Source organism: Haliaeetus leucocephalus, unplaced genomic scaffold, assembly GCF_000737465.1.
Source record: "Haliaeetus leucocephalus isolate CR32 unplaced genomic scaffold, Haliaeetus_leucocephalus-4.0 Scaffold2, whole genome shotgun sequence".
NCBI lineage: Eukaryota > Metazoa > Chordata > Aves > Accipitriformes > Accipitridae > Haliaeetus > Haliaeetus leucocephalus.
The window spans coordinates 1459628-1479805 of NW_010972438.1; the positions used below are offsets into that span (position 1 = coordinate 1459628).

Consider the following 20178-nt stretch of genomic DNA (forward strand, 5'->3'; position numbering starts at 1 on the left):
GCCTTTGAAATTCTTTGGGTCTTTCTATCACCTGCTTAAATCTTTGCAGACAACAATTTAAAGCACTTCATCTTGGTCACCTGCAGGCCTAAAGCATTCCCAGGCAGGGAGCACAAAAGCTGCACTGTACTCCCTGCATCAGACCAAAGTTATAAACGGGCCCAACTGTGTTTAAAGCTGCTTATGCTGTTTCTTATCTCTCCCTTGACAGGGAGAGCAGAGATGTTTGAAGCATTTGTAAGACTTGGCAGACCTCCTTTCCAGTTGAAATTAATTCCCTTTAGGGATGCAACGGCTGCCTGTAAAGCCCATTGCAGAGGTGAGATGATACGTGAAAACCTCTATAACCTCTGCTTCCTCCTGGGCAATTCCCTCTTCCACCAGTGAACTGAGGCCAAAACAATTGCAAATCTCTGTACAACCAGTGTCCTGAATTGCAAAGAACAAAGCTCTGGTGCAGGCACCTTCCTATGGAAGGGACTTCTAGCCAAAGCACGGACCCGCCCAAACGACACCGCTGTCTTCCTGCAATTTTACTTCAATAACCCGTAATTTTAACAACTGCAAATTTGGAAATTATATCCCTGGCACAAAATGAGACGTGTTAGCTGGGATCTGAAATTTGCTCACTCATTTAAAAGATGCAATAATTTTATCCACAGCGGTGAGCTTGCCCAAGTCTTGCATTAAAGAACAAATGTTAAACGAAGATAGAGGCAAAAAAAAAAAAAAAAAAAAGGAGCAAAAAGCCAAAGCTCTTTCCTGCACAGGGAAGCTTGGGTTCAGTAAGTGGAGATAACCGACAACATGCTACTAAAGCCATGCAAGATCTGTGGGAGAGCATTTGAGGTGAGGTCAACGATGCCTAGATACAGCTGGAGTACGCCACAGGTAAGGAGACATGGCAATGGTTTTCCCTGGGCTGGGGAGGGTAAAACAATCTTACAGCTGTTCAGGACAGCCTAGTATTTTCATTGCTCCCTGAAGACTAGGCTTGCAGGTGTTTGCCAAATCACTCTGAAATTACAGCTATCTCCAAACAAGATTCAGAGGGAAGTAAAACCAGATCTCTATCACTGAGCATTAGCTGGAGCCACTTGGGCAGCAACAGGAACGTGCAGAAGGGGCCCGAGACCCAGGAGGTAATTGAGGTTGCAATGCTCAGTCACTCACAGTTTGATTCAGCCCTACACATTGTAATAGTAGATTGATTTTTCACCTCTTGAATACTGTTTACTCAAAACACACAGAGCAACTAAGGTTTTCCCTTTTTAAACACTTTAAGGGCAAATCTGAAAAGTTTTTTTCTTGCCAATAGACCTTCCAACACTGTTTTGGAAAATGAATCGTACTGTCCTCTGGCTGTTTACTATAGCCTGCTTCCTCCAAGGCCACCATCCCCACCAACAAATACCATGAGAAGAAGGGAGTGACTTTCTCCTTGTTCTGCTGTGTGAGACAAAAGAGACGCTGTTAACGTTTGTACCTAAACCATCATCACAGCATCAGCTGCAACACACAGGGCTGGGATCCCAGCTAACTGCTGGTCCCAGCAGAGCCGATTCGATATATTTACAGAGTGCTTTAAACCTGATTTCTGTTGGCAGCAAAGCCCAAAGCTGACCAAGTTTTGCATCTCTTCACATGCCCATCTGCTCTGATTGCCAGGGCCTATTTCCCTAAGCTGCCCAGCTCCTTTGCTCAGCTGCCAGTGCCTGAGCGGCTGTGAGCGCAGGATGGATGTGATGGGCACTTGAGCCCTGGGACAGACCACTGCAGACTCCTCTGCAGCATCTGAAGCCTCTCAAAGCCAGCTTCTAATTGAGTCTGATGGCGCTTTGCAATAATTCATTTTTGTAACAATCCAACTAATGGATTAGATCCTAGTGTTTGGATGCTTTTTCTTAAGTCGCCTAAGTGTAACATTTTGGACTGGCTTTTGGTGAATGAACAACATGGGCTTAAGTAGACCCACTTGCTAAGAGAGGCAACCTGGCATTCAGTCCAGGACTCTGGCTATACCCTTGCCATGAGCTATAGAGTAAGTCTACCTGGGCTAGTTTAAAAATAACCCGTGCAGAATGCAGTGTCAGTCTAGTCTCAGCAGCTGGAGCTCAGGACAGACTATTTACCCTCTGGTGTAAAGATGCCCTCAGGCTGCTGTTTGTGAAGCAGAGCACTTGTCAGACTACACACTGCCCTCAGTGCTGAACTCCAGAAGCACAGGAGTATACTTGACCATTTTTTGACTTTTTTTTTTTTGCTTACATCTTGTATTCAAAATGATTTAGTTAAGAGATGCCTCTTTCTGGACAATATGACAGCTAATTCCCACTTATCCTACTGAAAAGATACAATTGAAATGGATGCAACAATAAAACTAATGGCTAATATGATTGCTATTGATCATTTGCCAGTTTATGAAATGAATAGCTAAACGGAGAAGGAAAATAGTGCTATATATTGCACACGTCTCAGTAATGAGCTAACTGGATAGCTCATTTTAAAATCTATGTAAAGCTGAACATCAGTGCGTAGTTTATAACTGCAATGAATCCTGATACATCGGGGCACGTTTGTTCATTTTCACCTACCTTTTCGGCTGACTGGGCAGTGCCAAAAAATATTGGAATGAAGGCAAGCCATACTATACAGGTAGTGTACATAGTGAATCCAATGGGTTTAGCTTCATTAAAATTCTCTGGGACACCCCGAGTCTTGATGGCATACACAGTACACGTAACCATTAGAAGAATGCTATAACCCAAGGAACAAATGATTTGTAGATCCGTAATGTCACATTTGAGAACTCCTCTGGCTTGATCAGGGTTCATAGTTTTCTGCTCATCATAATCTATGATGATGTTGGGTGGGTCAACTGCAAACCAAATAAAGACACCTAGAAGCTGAACAGATATCAAACTCGACGTGATCGCCAGCTGTGATGTGGGGCTTATAAGCCTAGGTGCAGTCACTGACTTTTTGCCCTGTTCAAATATGCGGTAGATGCGGTTTGTTTTAGTTAACAGGGCTGCATAGCTGATGCACATCCCCAAGCCCAAGAAGATACGCCGGAAAGAGCACACTGCAACATTTGGTTTGGCGATCATCAGAAATGTGATTATGTAGCATAGAAATATCCCTGTTAACAGGACATAGCTGAGTTCCCGCCCAGAAGCCCGGACAATGGGAGTGTCGTTATATCTGATGAATGTTGCCATGACAAAAATGGTGGCGATAATTCCCAGCATAGCCAAGAAGACGGGTATCACAGCCCAGGGCGAGTGCCACTCCAGCTTGATGATGGGTATTGAACGGCATCCCGTTCGGTTCTCGTTGGGCCGCTCGTTGTATGAGCAGAGCAGACAAGTCACCTCGTCCGCCTGGTACTGATAGCCGTCGCAGAGCTCGCAGTGCCAGCAGCACGGCATCCCCTTCACCATCTTCTTCCTCTCTCCTGGCTTGCAAGGCAGGCTGCAGACCGAGGATGGGACTTCACGCACTCCTTTGCCCCACTGCATTTCATCGATCTGCAAGACATGTGAAATAGAAAGAGGCTGGTTATTTAGAGGTTACTGTCAGACCACCAGGGTGGGAATGGAAGCAGGGAGGACCAAAGGGGAACCTACAACAGAGAAAAACCAAATGGATACGTGGTAGACTCCTGGAAAAGCACCAGGAACCACACACACTAGTGTCTTCGCATGGGACTCTAAAGCATGACTGTATTTACTGCCTTCATTTTTCACTTTTATTAGTCGTTAATTCTGGTGGCATGACACACAACATCAGATAAAACAGTAGAGTGCAAACCTCTTCCTTTTTTCATGAAAATTAGTAAGAACACTGCAATGGCTTGAGGGAAGGCAGGAGTTACATTCACAAAACTGCCTTCCACGCATCTAGAGCTTGGGGCTTCTTACTGAGACCAGAACAAGAGATCTCCCTTCTTGGAACTACTACTGACCGGGTTAATATTTTAAATGAGGTGGAAATGTGTCTTATATAGGGCATGGAATCAGTGAGAATGTGGCAAGATCTGCAGTATGAGCCACGTAAGAAATATGAAGGACAAAGAAAATAGTCATCAATGAAAAATGCAATAATTGGATAATATTTCATTTCAAAGTCACATTCCACTTTTGAAACACCAGACATGCTTCTGGGAATGCAAATCAGAAATGATTATATTAAATAAATGGAAAGTCTCACTTGCTCTGCAGTCTTAAGAAACCTAAACTCCAAAGTATGTGCACAAAGGTTCCCAAGGGCTGCAGAAAATTAGACTCACAAATCATTTCAAAATATTCCAGACTAAAGTCACTAACCAGTTTCCAAAAAAAGGGACGTTTAGCATTGGAGCCCCCCTGAAACAGTCCAGACTAGAACCACTGGGAAGGTCCTGACATTCCCAGTGCCAATTCATTGCATCACTTACCAACTCAGCTGCCCAGCAAAATTTCAGTGGCTCCGATAGCTGCTCTGTATGTGTGTGTGTGTGTGTACGTATGGCTTTTCCAAATACAAAACCTGATCTCCTGGGATAGATGTGAATAAGTGCTATTAAAAACAAAATTTCAGCTCTTTTTTTTTAGGTTACTTAAATGCTTACAAGCTCCACTATTTTCCCTACAAGTAAAAAATTCTAAGATGAGTTTCTTGAATCAGCTGCCTTGATTATTAAGGTATACAGGAAGACTGGGGTTTGCAAGTCTTAAATTGAAGGATTAAGTTGCACTTTCCTAATTTAATTCAAAATAGATCCTGTATAATCTTTATTTCATATATCTGAAAAAAACCCCTAAAGTCACACACTGCTCAAATACTATACTACCAAGAGTCTCTGCTGTGAATGTTATAAAAATAATCCCTCAATAACAGATATTCTAGAGGTCTGTCACTGCTTGAGAAACTTCATTAACCTTCAATATTCACAACTTATTCTGGAAAAAAAAAATAAAATCCACGAACTCTTCTTTCATACTGCACTGAGCTGAAGGAATGTAGCTTACCAAAGCCAAAGGAATACTGATGATAAAGGAGAATACAAAGACTCGTTTAATTGCACTGGTAAATGGTAGGTTGGTCTTACTGAAGAGTATGCAGAAGGAGCCAGGAAGTCCATTTCTGTGCCCGACTCCCTCACTGCTCCAACTAACCGCTAGCAAGCCCTTTACAAACCTGGAGTTGAATTCCTAGGTTGTGCATATGCCTCACAAGAGAACTGGAGTAAGCTGGCACGTGTCCGTGTAACTTACTCACCGCAGAGGCACGATAAATATTGTCAGCCAGAAAGAGAACCAAAGAGACAGTGAGTAAAGAGAACCAGGGCCAAGATTTCCGACCCATAAAACAGGTGTGAAAACTTCATGACAATTCCTTAAGAAACCAAGTGACCGACAGTTTGCCTCTTCTTTTACTCTTCTTAATCGCTGATTTGTACCTTGCCCTTTTAAAAAGTAGACCAAGACAGCATAACTACAACTTACCTGTACAGCTAGAAAGTGAGACACACTGATCCAGTCTGGAGCCTCCATTTTCTATCATAACTATTAAACACAGAAGTTAATTGACGCTCTTGTTATAGCATGCAATGATATGAAATGAGAAAGGCATCCTAGCTGCATGGATTTTGACCCAGTCTGCAGTGATGAAAGGGTTTTCATCAATTTTCTGCATGCTAATATCTCACAGAACAACAGAATTATTAATGTGCTATCATATCCCCCCCCTTATGATTTACAAAAGGATGAATTTCCATATTCTCAGAAGTATCCCATGGCATTGCTGGATAGTTGGGACAGCCTAAAGGTACTTTATTCTGCACAGATTCTATGTGTAAAGAGATAAATAGAAGATCAGGCAAAATTATGGAAAGTCCTTTTTCTGGTCTCCTGGGACGACACCACAATAACTCTGTATCACTGGCCTCAGAAAGATTTGCAGCGTTCTGCTGCTTCTGCTGAGAAAATTAATGATGAAAACTGCCTGTCAGATAAACCACCTGGCACCAGAGCCTGGTGCTTGGAGATGAGAATCCAAGTCAAGCTAGAGACACTTTTCCCACTCAGAAAAGAACATTTTTGAAACATTTTTTGTCTTTGACATAAATTATTGTTTCATAACTCCTTTCAGAAATGCAAACAAAAGCAATAAAATGTTCATCCGTGTATTTGGCTGCTTTAGGATTGAGTAATTGTGCCTGATGTACTTTTTTCTGTCGCCCTTGTCCCCTCCCTCGTTCTTCCAGCTTTTAGTGCAGTTTCCTTGAAATAATTTAGCTTTTGAAAACCGGAATCTAAAAAAGACTTCTATTGTGGCAAGTAATTGTTATATTCAGCCATTTCTTGCATTTACTTAAATCCATACCTGCTTATCTTCAATGACTTTTTCCCAAGACTTTTAGTCACTATGAACTGGAAACTACTTGCTTAAAAATTTTGAGCTCAGAGTTTCAGGATCAGGATCATAAAATCCTGATAAAACAGCAAGGATAACTTTTGTCCACAACTACTGTAAGAGGACCTTCAACAAAAACAAAATAGCAGAACATTTCATTCAGGGGCAGGAACCGCAGCACTGGTTTGGTTGCTTCTTTCTTAACGTGTCCGTGGGACGCAGCCACGGCGCAGCCCACTGCCGCGTCCTGCCCAAGCTCTCACCGATGGCAAACCAGCAGCGGGAACATCCGAGCCATGTTCGGAGATACAAACCACAGAAAACAGAGCCACAGACTGCCACGACAAGTCTAAACTTCTTGCACATTACTTCCTATTTTTAAAGGAGAGATGTGACAGAAGTAAAAATGGGTTTGAAGATGATGATTTCCAAGAGCGTTGTTTCAACGCACATCCAACCTTGCCCACCAAGATCCATAACTAAACCACATCTATTAAAAACACAGATGACAAGACTAACTAGAGAAGTGGCAGATCCAGGACTCAGGAGGTTCATGCTCTTTCGCTGACCCTGCCCCCAGGCCCATTTGATCAACTTGGGCAAGGCACTTCACATATTTTTTTCTTCAGTTTTCCCACCTATAAGCTGGAGGTACTGTCAATTATATTTATAACAAAGACCTATAAAAATCTGTGAGATCCACAGAGGAAGAGTGCTATATACTTACAAATCCTACATTTCTATAAGCAAATATAATAAAGTCTTATCCCATAATTAAAAAGTGATTATCTGAAAATGCTAATCATAATCTAGAAAGCAGTAAGTGAACAATTTCATAAATCATGAGAAAGTACTCTTGCAATTAATGCAAAGTTGCTTTTTTACGTAGAACCTTCCATTTCAGTCATATGTAGAAATAGCACACGGAGCATTAGGGAATTTATCTTCCCAAACCAAGACCACTTACAGATGTAGCCAGACACACTGTACTCGCAGCTATCCAACAATTTCGCATCTTGAACTTAGCACTTGACCAAGACAGTACCGAGGGACACAATGAACACCTCCACTACAATTCTGCCAGATTTGGGAAGGATGCAAAACCTAGACTGCACTAGATGCTGTAGACACATGTGTTTAATGTCTTGAAAAATGACATACCTACCCATCATCCATTTATCATCATGTTAAGTGGCACATCTTCAACAGTATAATGTGCAGACTCATGCTATTATAGTTCATGCACTGATGAACTGATCTGATAAATGGGAAAAAAAAAAAACCAACCACCAAGCCACAACTGGTTCATTGTAGGACATTCAAAACAACTGATGAAAAAAGAACTTCAAAGCTGGCCCTGCTCCATGGTACTTGGATCGACTAGAGCCACCATGTTCCAGTGGGACACTATGTTTTGCCCTACCACCACAGTACAGAGGAAAAAGAAAACCCAAGCCCCCAAAATGAACAAACAAACAAACACCCCCCCAAAGAAAAGAAAAAGCTCCCTCCCAGATCCAGTGCCTTCCCCACAACCACAGGGCAATGCAGCATGTCTCGGTTAGGGGTTAACTCTCTTTTTTTCCCCAAGCTCTCCCAACTCCTACGTATTGCCCAGTTCATAAATGCCTCAAGCTAGAGGGATGGGATCCATTTCCAATATAAATTCTCATTATGTTCACTACAGAACAAACATTAACAAGAAATGCTTAGTCTGTCTCATAAGGCCTAACATAATTGTTCATTTTAATGAATAAAGTAACTCAATATATGTGTATAATTTAAACATCGCTGCTTTTTTTCTCACCACCACAAACAATTCTGTAATAAGCTATTTGTTCTGAACTAAATTGTTTCATGCAATGTGTGATTAAAATAAAAATCAGTACAAAAATAATTACATTAGTGATAATTAACCTACTTGGGGAAAAAAATAGCCATGATCCCTGGTATGACTTTCATAACAACTGTGCCATTAATTTCATGGACACAGTAGAAAACAAGTGCGGAGGATTGTGCTCAGATTTATTGCCACCTTACAGATTGCTTTTAGACTCGAGTTACTAAGTCAGCAGTTCAAACAGTTTTTGTATATTCAACTTTACAGATAGAAATATTTGCATGACTTAGCTTTTAGGGCTTAGCTATTAATGTCTTGTAATTAGTTTCTAAATCCAGGGCTTTAACATGATAATGGTTTTAAGCTAAGAATATGTCAATAACACATAGTCAACAGCGCCTTCTGCAAAATATCAACTAAAATCCCTTCAACAGATAACAGCAACGATAAGCCAAACTATCAGAGAAGGATGCAAAGCTACTCCAGTGACTTGCCCAGACAGTGCAAATAAGGTGTTTCACTGTAACTTGTTTTAATTGCACTGCCTGCAGGGGATTGACAGAACAGCCTTAAGACAAGCGCAGAGCCTGCAAGGTGATGGAGGCAAAAAATCCTGATGGTTTTTGCTTGTGACGAACAAATCACTGCATTCTGAGCAGTGCAAGCTTAACATGTTTTTCAGGGTAGTGCAAAAAATCCCCAGAAACTACAAAAACTCTGTTTAAACAGAATGATTGTTTCCGCAGCGGCAGCGTACCAGCTCCGGGAAGCTGCTGCATCCCTTGCCCTCCATGCGGGGACCGAAGCTGCGGTCCCAGCCCAGCCCCTCCGTAGGACCCGGCTCCGCTTGCCCTCGCACCCCCTGGCTCAGGAGTCACCCGCTTAACCCGAGTGCTCTCAGCACCGGTTTGAGCCCAGTTACACCCCGACACCCCACACCGAGGTAAAGACTGAGCTCCGGTCCTGCCTCTTCATTTTCTTTCTGTTTTCATGTTTTAAATCAAAGTCAAAATCCAGCTACTTCAAAGCGGCTTTTAAAATCCGTGCAGGGCAGAAGTAGGACACGTAAACCAGCAGCCCCCCAAACCCCGAGATGACAGTGTGTAAACCTGATCCCCAGCGGCTGCCAGAGCATCTCTGCTAGGACGGGGATGCTGCAGCCCCGGCAGAGCCTGGGCACCCCTGCTCCCCACAGAGCATCCGAAATCTGGTCCTGAGCTCTGCAGCTCACTCCTGCCTCACGACAGCTATTTTTTCTCCCTACTTTCAGGAACACTTTGTCAGTGAGATGGAGCATCAGCCCCAGCGCTGCCTCCCTCCTGACACCAGAGATGATGTGGTTTGTGCTAGTGAATGTTTTTAGGTATCTTGGGAAACTTCAAAAGAAAGCTATTTTAGAGGAAAAGCAAAATCTCCTAAATTTTCTTGCTCTGCTGCATTAATTATCTTAAATCCCTCCACTCTGTCTTCTTTATAAACAGAAGTTAAACGTCCTTATATGCTTTTTATTCTGGTTTCTCCTACTGCTGTCCTTCTTGTTTCTGCCCTAATGTAACAGCAACAGCTGCGGGAACAGAGAGTGTCTTGTCCATAAACACACACAGGACAAGCAAATCACAACGTTCTAATTGAAGGTGTTGGAAACTCATCACTTCTCCAAGTCTTCCAGCCAAAAAACTTGCAATTTTTCATTGTCAGCACAAATCAGAAACGTTGTCAAGAAACTGTGACAACATTCCCATAATGCCAGACCCTCAGCTTCACACCTGCTGATTCAGATACCTATTAATGAGCAAAATGCCCCCAGGATCAGTCTCACCCAGGAACTGCACAGCTCCAATTTCTTCCTCTCATTAATGTTGTGACAGCTCCTGGGAAGCCCCAGCGTGGGCAGGGATCCCACAGCGCAAAGCGCTGTATGAACGTGTGCGGAAAATAACTTTCCTTAAAGCTTTTGGAAGACGCAGGACCGGCTCCCACCTTTACTCCCGTGTGAGGGGGACGGGGCTGCTCGGCGGCGGCGAAGCCTGACACCCTGCGCGGCGCTGGGAGATCGGGGGTTTGCATCCCCAGTGCTTTCTGGGCTGGCGTACCAGTGTTTCACTGGGTAGCTGGTGGAGGCTTAAACTGGAGAAATACTGGAGGTCAGTCATCTATCTGTATTTTTCTCTAGTGGGAAAACTCTAATTTCATTTTAACACCTTTAGTACCTGCAGGTGCATCGGGGAGAGACTCCCTCCCACTCCGCTCTTCTTGCACCGAATGTTCAGCTGCATGTTACCTATCATGGGTAAAAATTCCCCTGGCACTGGTTCTTGCCACCTAGAGTAAAGGACAGTTGGTATTTGGGTACAGGTATAAAAATCTGCATTGCATCTGCATCACATTTTATTTAACATGTTAAATTAATTATGATTTAAACTTCAACTAAAAACATCACTTCTGTTCCTACACTGTAACTCCTTTTCAGTGATCTCGTAATAAGCAGTTCTTAACCTACATATAAACCTCATTTATTTTTCTCTTTCCTTTCTTAATCTTACTTTTTCTTTCATTTAATATTTGTCATCATTTTCTACCAATCTTACCTGCTTTAAGGACACCAGAAGCAAGTTACACTGAGCACTTATAATAACATCTTTAATGAGATCCAAAGGCTATTTGTTCTACATTAAAGCAAGGACATTTTTAGCACAACACCAATGTAGAGAAAAATGCTTAATCTACAATTTTTGCAAAAATGCATATTATCATACATTTCTGTTGACACACAATAAAACTGAAAATTAATTATTTTAATGCTTTTGTATCTGACTACAGCTTCGTGTCGTCTTCTCACTAATGGAAGGGGATGGACCATGCATCTTCAATATTCATCCTGCATCCCCTGCATAATTTTTTTTAATTAAAAAAGAGCAAGTACTTCCAAATGTGCATTTATAATACACAATTTTTATCTATTTAAATTAACAGGTTAGAGCAAATCTATCTTCTGCAAGCAGAGGTAATCTAAGACAATTTTTCATCCTTAAGTGGCTTAGAATTAGAGTATCTGTAATCAGCCCCAAGCCAAGGACTGAACAACATGGCGTTTGGGGGCTTATGCTGCTACCTCTTGTGTTGTGCCCAACATTTCATTCCCAGCACATCTCATTGTCAAACTGGTCAAAAGAGAATGCAGTCTCATAGTCATCTTCCATATTTCACAAAATAGGCTAAGCTTATGGTGCTCTTAATATTTTACATGCAGAAAATAGCATCTCCCACATCGGGAACAACACTGCCGTTCTTGCATGCTGGGCTTAATTTCAGAATATTATGTAATCATTTTAAAATTAATAAAACCAGCCCTCATTGTCTATTGCTGTTCATTCTGCTGCAGTCATTTTCCTCCTCTCAAAAAACAACACGTATTTTTAGGGGAAAGTTCAGTCTCCAAGTGCTTTCCTTCGATTCCTGCTACAACCCAGCACAGCGCAAACCTGTGTAGCATAAATTATCTGATTTTTTTGCTTTTTTGAAGGGTGCTCTAAAAGCATCTGTTGGGGGGGGGGGGGGGGGGGGAGGAAAAACCTATTGCACGGCATTAAGGGGATATTTACACATCAGATTTCAGCTTGATATGGGGAAAATGACAGCTCACTGTGGGACCAGCCTAGAATGCCTTAATCAAGTGACACTCCCACTGATTTCAATTGGAGCTTTCTTTCAGTGAGGAATGACAGACTGGTGTTTAATTATACTAGAGATCACCTTGAAATCACCAGCAGGTTACTCAAGAGACACAGCTATGAGGGAGAATTTACCCTAAAAAGTGCTAACACTGTTAAAACTTCTTTTGGGGAAAGATCTAACTAATGTGGTGCAGGGATTATGAAAAATAATAACCTCAGAACCATGCTCACTAGGGTGCTCCATGAGACTTGCCAAAAGAACTCTGTACTGAGTAGACAGAAAGCATGATTTTTCAAAAAGTCCTCTAGCTTGGCCCGATGAAGATGGATTTTACTGGCCATAACCAAAGGCAGCTCCTTGCCATGAAGGTCTGCGCTGATCCTTGATTGAGAGCAGCACTTTCACATTACTCAGAAAAAATGTAATTTTTTCTAGATTGCATCTCAGAAACAGGTAGGTATTTTTGACATTTTTGCATATGTTTCAAAAAATATTCTGCTCAGGTATCTGTAGAGAGGAAAGATCAATGATTTAAGATTGGCAGTGATAGACAGAACTGAAAGCATCACACTTTTTTTACTAATAAGCAATACAATAGCCTTCACTCACAGCAGTGTCTGAAAGCTGATTATACAAGCAAGATAATAAATGCTGTGCCTCAGCAGCCATAAGGAATAAAGGACATGCAGCACTCCAAATACGAGCTATGCAGAAATGCTTTTTACACATACTCTTTCGGTTCACCTTTACAAACGAACTTGCTAAGTCAGGACTCTTTCTTTGATTCAATCTACAGAGCTAAATATTCTAGGAGAGGATCACTCTCCCTCATCATTTGATATTTATATTAGTTTAAATATATCATTTAACTAATGGGCCAAATGAGAATCCCCAAACAAAACCACAATGAAGTTAACCATGTTGTGCCGAGCAAGATATGTATGCGCTTTACTCATGAGGACACAAAACCCGTGCAACCTCAAGGCTGAGAAAACTCCTGCCATCCCCCTCTTATGCCACGTTTTATCCAAAGAATGCCCCTTAGTGCTAGATGCAGTGTCACTCCAACCCTTAGCATCTGCATCTTCAGAAAAGACGTCAGAAGCACATTTCCTAGCTTGCACCCCAGCACGCCGTCCTCGCTGGAAGCCATGCTCCGAGGAACCTCAGGTCATTATGCTAGAAAAGAGCAAAACACCACAAAGCACTGAGGCTTCTTCAAACTTCTGCGAAGGGACATGCGGGGATTGTCACGTTTCTGGCCATGAATTCGGTCCCAGTGGCTGAACCGAGCTCAGTAATTTGCCAAACCGGTTTGAACTTCACTACCATTAGCCTTGTTACAGAGCTGCATCAAACTCCGCACACATTAGCCTCGTTAGAGAACTCCCATCACACGGCATGTACAGTACGAAGGAGATGCGAGCAATATCCTCTGCACACTCGTGGCCAGAGTTCATTTCACTTCTTTAGATTGATTGATATGCCAGCTACAGGTTTCTTAGAAAAACTAGTTGTAGGATGTGGGTCAAAAATAGTGACGCCTTGACACAGACTATATTCCTGAAAAGAAGTGGGGATGTTTCTTCCTGATTAATGACTGCACAAACTCAGTAGGAATTAGGATTTTGACCCAGAGGTATTTAGAGAGGACGTGCCTACGTACATTCATAGGAATTCATGTAAAGCAGTCCATTAAACAGTATTAAGCCCTTTTTAAAAGCTGCATGTTTTTAGCAGATGGGACCAGGACCAGGGTGGTCGTGCCACTCGGCAAAGCTCAGAGGAGGTGTCACTGGCAGAACTCATAAGCCACGATTTCAGCCTGAAAGAATGTCCACTCATCTCGCTGCTCATAACCTTTTGCCAACTCCTGATCTTTCTTTTGTCATATATAAGGAGATAAACTTCTGCTTAATTAAAGGAGCAATTTACAGCTTGTCTGGCTACTAACTGGGACAATGAAAGCAGACCTATGGAAATAGTAGCCTGGACACCCCTCTCCTAAGAATTTAATGCTTTTTGGCATAAGCTAGCTTCTCATTTAGTGTCACGATCTTCAGTGAAACACAGCTGAAAATGAAGCCTGGCGCCTCTGATGAACAAGAACAGTCTGCAGTGAGGAATATGCTTCTTCACACAACAGGTCACCGTGCCCAAATGACCATGGCACTGCCACTTAACCCACCTCTGGGTCTGCCCAGCACTCAGCATCTGTTATTAGAGAGTTGAAGCACCAGACTGGGTTGCGTCCCCAGCCATCCCGTGCACATCAAACACCAGGATCTCCATAGGAGTGGTCTGATCGCAACAGGATTCATATACACTGCGATGTGGAACAAGAAGGGAAAAGATGAAAGATTTCATTTCAAAGTGAGGTGGCCCAGTTACGTACTTGTATAAGAAAAACTGTTCAATATTTTACTATCCTGGTAGAAAGAGCATTAACAAAGTTCCCTTCAATCACAGGTATTTCAGATCTTTACTTTCTTCTGCTTTTTAGGTTGGTTGGATATGTTTGCATGAATCGTAATTCAAATATACCCATGTTGCAGCTAGAATTTAAATAAGAAACTTAAATGTCATGAGGTATATGGTAAATAATTAGATAAGGCTGCCTTTTGTATGACTCCTAAGAGAGAAGGCTAAAACGGTCTAGCTGACTCCCACGCTGTTTCCCACCCGAAGATCTCAGAGCGGTACACAAATGCAGCAGTACATGATAAATAGGACAAAGGACACTATCAGCTGTAATAAAGCCGCGGCACAGTGAGATGAGAGCCCCAAGCCATCAGCACACAGTTTTTAGCATGTGCCCACTGACTCTACCAGAACTTCCCACATATCTGCAGTTCTGTTCTTGCTCAGTGCCCGTCCTACAGCATCGAGACTGAAGGGTTTCATTGTGCAGGATGACAAGAAACCTGCAGGCCAAAGTACCAAAGCACGTACATATAGCTCAACATTAGGGCAAAGCAATTGCTTACCATTTAAACAGTCGAAATCTAATGTTCAAATGCTTTTTTTCTAACACGTTCATGATGCTCAATGATTGGCAAGTTTAAGTCCTAAATAACTAAGCCTGGATGACAATGGCACATCTAGAAGCAAATCCAGGAATTCTGATTATTCTCCTGAAAACTCCTTTTCTGACCCACAAGTTGACCTTACCCAAGTTTTGAGAAAAGGATTAGCCCCTTCTGTTTGTTTATCTCTGCTTATGAGCAAATAACTTCTTTTTTTCTTTTATTTACAATTGTGAAAAAGGAATACATCTGCCAAATCTGATATACTACTTTCAAAACGGAAAGGGTAATAACTAGAGATGTACCAAATGGCATGTGTGTAATTTGGATAGCATTTATCTTGAAGTGCCTGCCAGCTCAAAATGCTTTAGTTTATTTATCCTACTAATTCCCAAGCTGATTCAAAGACCAGTATTTGCTAGTCAAATTATTTGGTCCCAGTTTTCCCTTTCTAAAGAATCCGCATCAATGGTACAGTAATTTTCTCATCGTGTCTAGCGTGCATGGCATAATGACACGCAGGCCAGGGAAGCAAGATGAAAGAAATGCAAAATGCTCAGTGAAACTCAGTACCTAACACATTTAGGCCTTAATTGGATTGCTGCAGTGTTATTAATACTATTAAATTATCTTGCTCAGGTTACACTCAGTCAATCGGTCCCTAAAAGAACTGTAGATGGTACACAGAAAATTAGGGTTGGCTGATGGGACTTTAATTATACTGCACTTGAGGCCAGTCTTCCATCAACGCCGCAGTCACATCTTGCTGAATCTGAGCGGGGAGAGAAAGAGGAAAGTGATGGGGTTGTGACGGGTGGTTCTGCAGGGGAAAGTGGCCAAGGGCTGATGCTGGCAACTGCTTCTGCTCCAAAAGCTGCGCAGGACACTGGTTTGGTCTGCATAGAACTGGCATGTCGCAGCAGGTAGATGGACAAAATGGGAAAACCCAGCAGCATAGACTGAAATTGAAGATCGTTCCATGGATTTAATATCTAAATTAATGCTAGCCCTCCAGTCACACCCTGCCTAAAATGATAACAGTATTGGTCTAGTTGAAATTCCGCTAAAGTTCTGCAAAAAAATTCAGAGCTTTTTTTTTTAATTAACCTTGCAAATCTAAGGAATTGTGTGCCTCATCACAGTTTTGCATACTAAAGCAACAATAACACAACACTTTGCCTTCCCCCTGCCACTCCCTTCCACCTCTTTGAAAAGTAAAAGTACGATCAGAACTGGTACCTTATTCCCTCCAGGTGAATGACCTAAATATTTAACTGTAAGACGTACTCTCAGTTGTACACCTTCCTTCTGGTGCAGTGAATTTTCCTTCCCGTGAACAGGGTGATGCATTCAGTAACATCACGGAGAGCATCCTGGTGTGCTCCCCTCTCGCAGGGAGCAGCCAGCAGCAGGGAGATGGGATTCCCCCCCAGGTGAGGGGGACCACATATAAAGCTCCCACATCCTGAATGGACTCAAACCTCATGTAACAGTTATCGAGGAGAAAAGCCTGTACCACCTTTTCCAGTTGTATTTTTGAGAAGAAAAGGGACCCACAATCAGCTTTTGCAAAGGGACATTTAAGTCTGTACTACCCTTCACCAGCCAGTCTAACGGACAGGCATTGCAGGAATGGAATAAAATATCTAATTATAGTTACCATTGGGAGCCAGATGCTCGGATGCTACTTTTAATGGTCAAATACATATCCTCCACACCATTAAAAGGTGCAATTAACAAGTAAACAAGGTTGTTTCATGGGAATCATTTAACGCAGCATTTTCATATAAAATGTACATTTTCAGATTAGTGGAAGAAGAAACAAATAAAAAAGGAAAACAAAGCAAATAAAGGCTTCCCCTCAAGTTTTAAGAGCAGGCTAAAGACCCTTTGCAGCTGTTTATTTGGGGCCATTATTGCCTATCATGTGAACGATTAGCTTGAGACATATTAAAATGCACACTATATATCTGATATTAGAGTCTTGCTGCAAACCACATCAATTTTCTACAGAAATCAGTATTCAGGGACATTTAAAAAGTGATTATTTTTGACCCACTCAATACATGTTCTCTGTCAGGAACCTTTATGCTTTGCTTAAATGTTGGAAACTCTAAGGACTGTTCACATGGTCCTGATGTGTGCAGAGCTTTTTAAATAGCCTTTATGGGATTTCTTTCTCCCCTCTAAAGCAAACAGGCGCAATAATACCTGGTCAACATAATTTCTACTCTACTATCCTTGGCACTTGCATCTGCATGGTAGCAAAATTTCATTTTGCAAAGCCCAGCTGAATTATGCTTTGGACCTACAAAAATAGCTTTAAGCCCATAGTTCCTATACCTGTTAATACAATACATTAAAAAATTTTACATGCAAATTCAATAAATAAAAATGGAGACAAATGAGCAAGCCTTTGACTGCTGTTAATAGTCACAGGACTACTGGCATGACTGGAGGATGCCAGCCCACACCTGCTGAGGATCTGCTGAACTAAAATCTCAGGCAGGTGAGGTCCAAAAGCCTGTAATCCTGCTCACTACTCTGACTGCCAGGTTTTGCAAGCGGAAAGCATGCCTCAATTCTCTAAACGTGAGCATCTCAACAGAAACCACCGTGTATTTTATTCATCCTCTGCATACAAGCATAATAATAAAACTTTGTTTGCTCTTTGTGTCAGGATGCATCACGGATTTGCACCTCCCTGGCAGATTTTGCGAGAAGAGCTTAACCACCAGCCCCCGGCGTGCCTCGCGGTGCACATGCGTGCTCTGCCCGCGGTCTGTCCCCGTGGGTCCCCACCGGCCCCCAGCTGCATGCCGACCTCCGGAAAGGGAACGCCAGGCAATCCTGACTCACAGGGACAGAAATAGTAAACAAACACCTTCTACCACACCAGACAAACTGCAAGAGGAAATATAAAGCGGATAAAAAAGAAACATGACAAGCGTCTCGGTGGCTGCCCCGCTGGGCTTGCTAGACATGAACCTCCGTGCTGCTGTCCACTACCTCCAGGACAAAAGATTACACTTTTTTTGCAAAGGAAAAGACAAAACTTAAATGTGTTTGATCTAGAAGCAGAAATTCAATCACTATTTTGCTGATACTTCTTAGATTCTCTCTCTTTTCTGTGCACAAGCTTGGCTTGCCATTGCCTGCCATGTTAATCACACGTCTCCACGTACCTTCAGCCTGCAGTTCATGGACTTAAGCAGAGGTACTATTTTCTGTCAAAATTCCTTTGCCAGGGCAAGGATGAGGTGCAAACATAAAAACTAGCACAGCACCTCTATGCCACTGGAGATCACCCCCACCAGAGAGCAGCCCTCCTTCACCCGTGACTCTGAGGGCGATGGGAGCTGCAAGGCACGATCAGAGCCAAGGGATGCTGCAGGTTTACAGCAGGAGTTACGGGGGGTCCTGCTGGACTGAAACAAGGGGCGAGAAGGATGGAGAACTCTGGCAAAACCACAGCTAAAGACCACAGTGGATCTAACTAGAAACCTGAGTTTTCTACTGGATCCCCTGACAGGTATTTGCAAAATGCCAAGTGTTCACGTGCTGTTGGACAAGCTGTTCTATCCTGCTTTCTGCTCTCCGAGTGGTGGAAGAGTAGCTGCTTGGTGAGCAGAACAGCTTTGTTGCACATATTTGGTGTTTTTCTCCACATAGCTGGGTGAACTTCTCCAAACACAACAAAGCACATCTGTCATTGAAAAGCATCTTTCCATTTTCAGGTATTAAAAAAAGAATATTACGCCCTCAATAACACACAAACTGACATTATTACTCCTGCCAAAAGCAACCAAACCTGTTAATTACCTATAACATATCCCAGCAAAGTATTTGCTCTTGAATATATTTGCTGACAAAAATACATTAGCCTTGCAAAAAAGGATTTAAGAAGTGACGCGTAGGAGCAAAAATATCACCTATTTTAAAAACACAGTGATTTATTTTTTGACCTTCTATTTCTTATGTTACTCATTCTCAGAGCATAAGTCTGCCTGCCTACAGGCTCACGGACATTTAAGAGAACTACACAAGAGGAAGCAAATTCTGAAGTCACCAAGTCTTCCACTACCTAATTTTTTTTCCATTATAGCTTTTATGAGCTCCTTACGTTTCTGGTTTTCTCCTATCTTTGAAGAGATATGTAATACATCTTAGATATTCTCTCAGCCTAGTTTCTCTTAGCATTTATATCCCTACAAACATTTTACCTTGTGACATTCTCAGACCTGGAGGAAAATTATACCGATGCTCAGAGTTGCCAAAAGCTGATATAGCTTAATTCACTTTGCTTTGCCTAAGGTAGTACAGCTCACATGGTATACATTACCGCCTAGGCAAAATGGGTCAATAACAAAGAGGAAATGACATTTCACGTCTTTAATCCCAAGTCTGAGCTAGTTTTCAGAGTGAGGTGTAAGATTTAACTATTGCCTTCCTATTTTTATATAGCAAAAAGCTATGTATAAAGTTCAACTCACTGAATAACCTTTCTTTTTTACAAACCCCACAGTTTTCATCATTTTTGAGTGTGGCAAACAAGAGACAGGAAAGAGATCCACACTGGTCTTGCTCTTCTCTTTGTGGATTATTTTCTAATTCTGCAGCTGGTGGTGACTGAGGGCTGCGGGTACTTGTTCTCCTGGACGTTCTGTTACACTATTCACACCCCACTTTATCAAAGCTTCCTAACACTTGAATTCTCCAAATCACTTTCCCCATACCAAAAAATGCCACCCTGGAAGGATTTCTGATTCACTTCATACAAGGCCTTGCTGCAGAATGATTGTGCAGGACTCCCACCTGGGTACCAGCTGTTGCAGCACACGTTCCAACTATCTGCCAATGTTACATACCCCTCAGCTTTCTATTGCATATATGCAGATGCTAATGCAGTCAATACCATGCTGCTCCCAAGATTTTCTGGTTTAATTTGGCATTACATGCTAAATGTTTGGCACGAGTGTATCGAAGGACACTTGGAGACACACTCTGAGATTCTCTGGGTTACAACATGCACTACCTAAGACTTTTTGCAAAGAAAGCACAAGTACAAACAGGACTATCTGCATTTATCATGATTTGCAATGAGTTGTTTAGCTCTCTTCTGTGGTACAGAAGAAGTGCTCCTTGATTCACATGGTTACTATCACGTATTTCAAGGTTGTGCCCTTTTCTGAATAAAAATTATTTACAGCAGCCGTTTCTAAACCTAATGCATCAAAA

At 42.2% G+C, this 20178-nt stretch overlaps 1 protein-coding gene across 1 annotated transcript in view; it reads right to left on the reverse strand.

Moving 5' to 3' along the window:
- GRM7 (glutamate receptor, metabotropic 7) overlaps positions 1–20178 on the reverse strand; it is a 282320-nt gene that overhangs the window by 39992 nt on the left and 222150 nt on the right. Inside the window, exon 8 of the mRNA XM_010570362.1 lies at positions 2595–3530. Coding sequence (XP_010568664.1) covers positions 2595–3530 — 936 coding nt within the window. The remainder of the gene's footprint in view (positions 1–2594; positions 3531–20178) is intronic.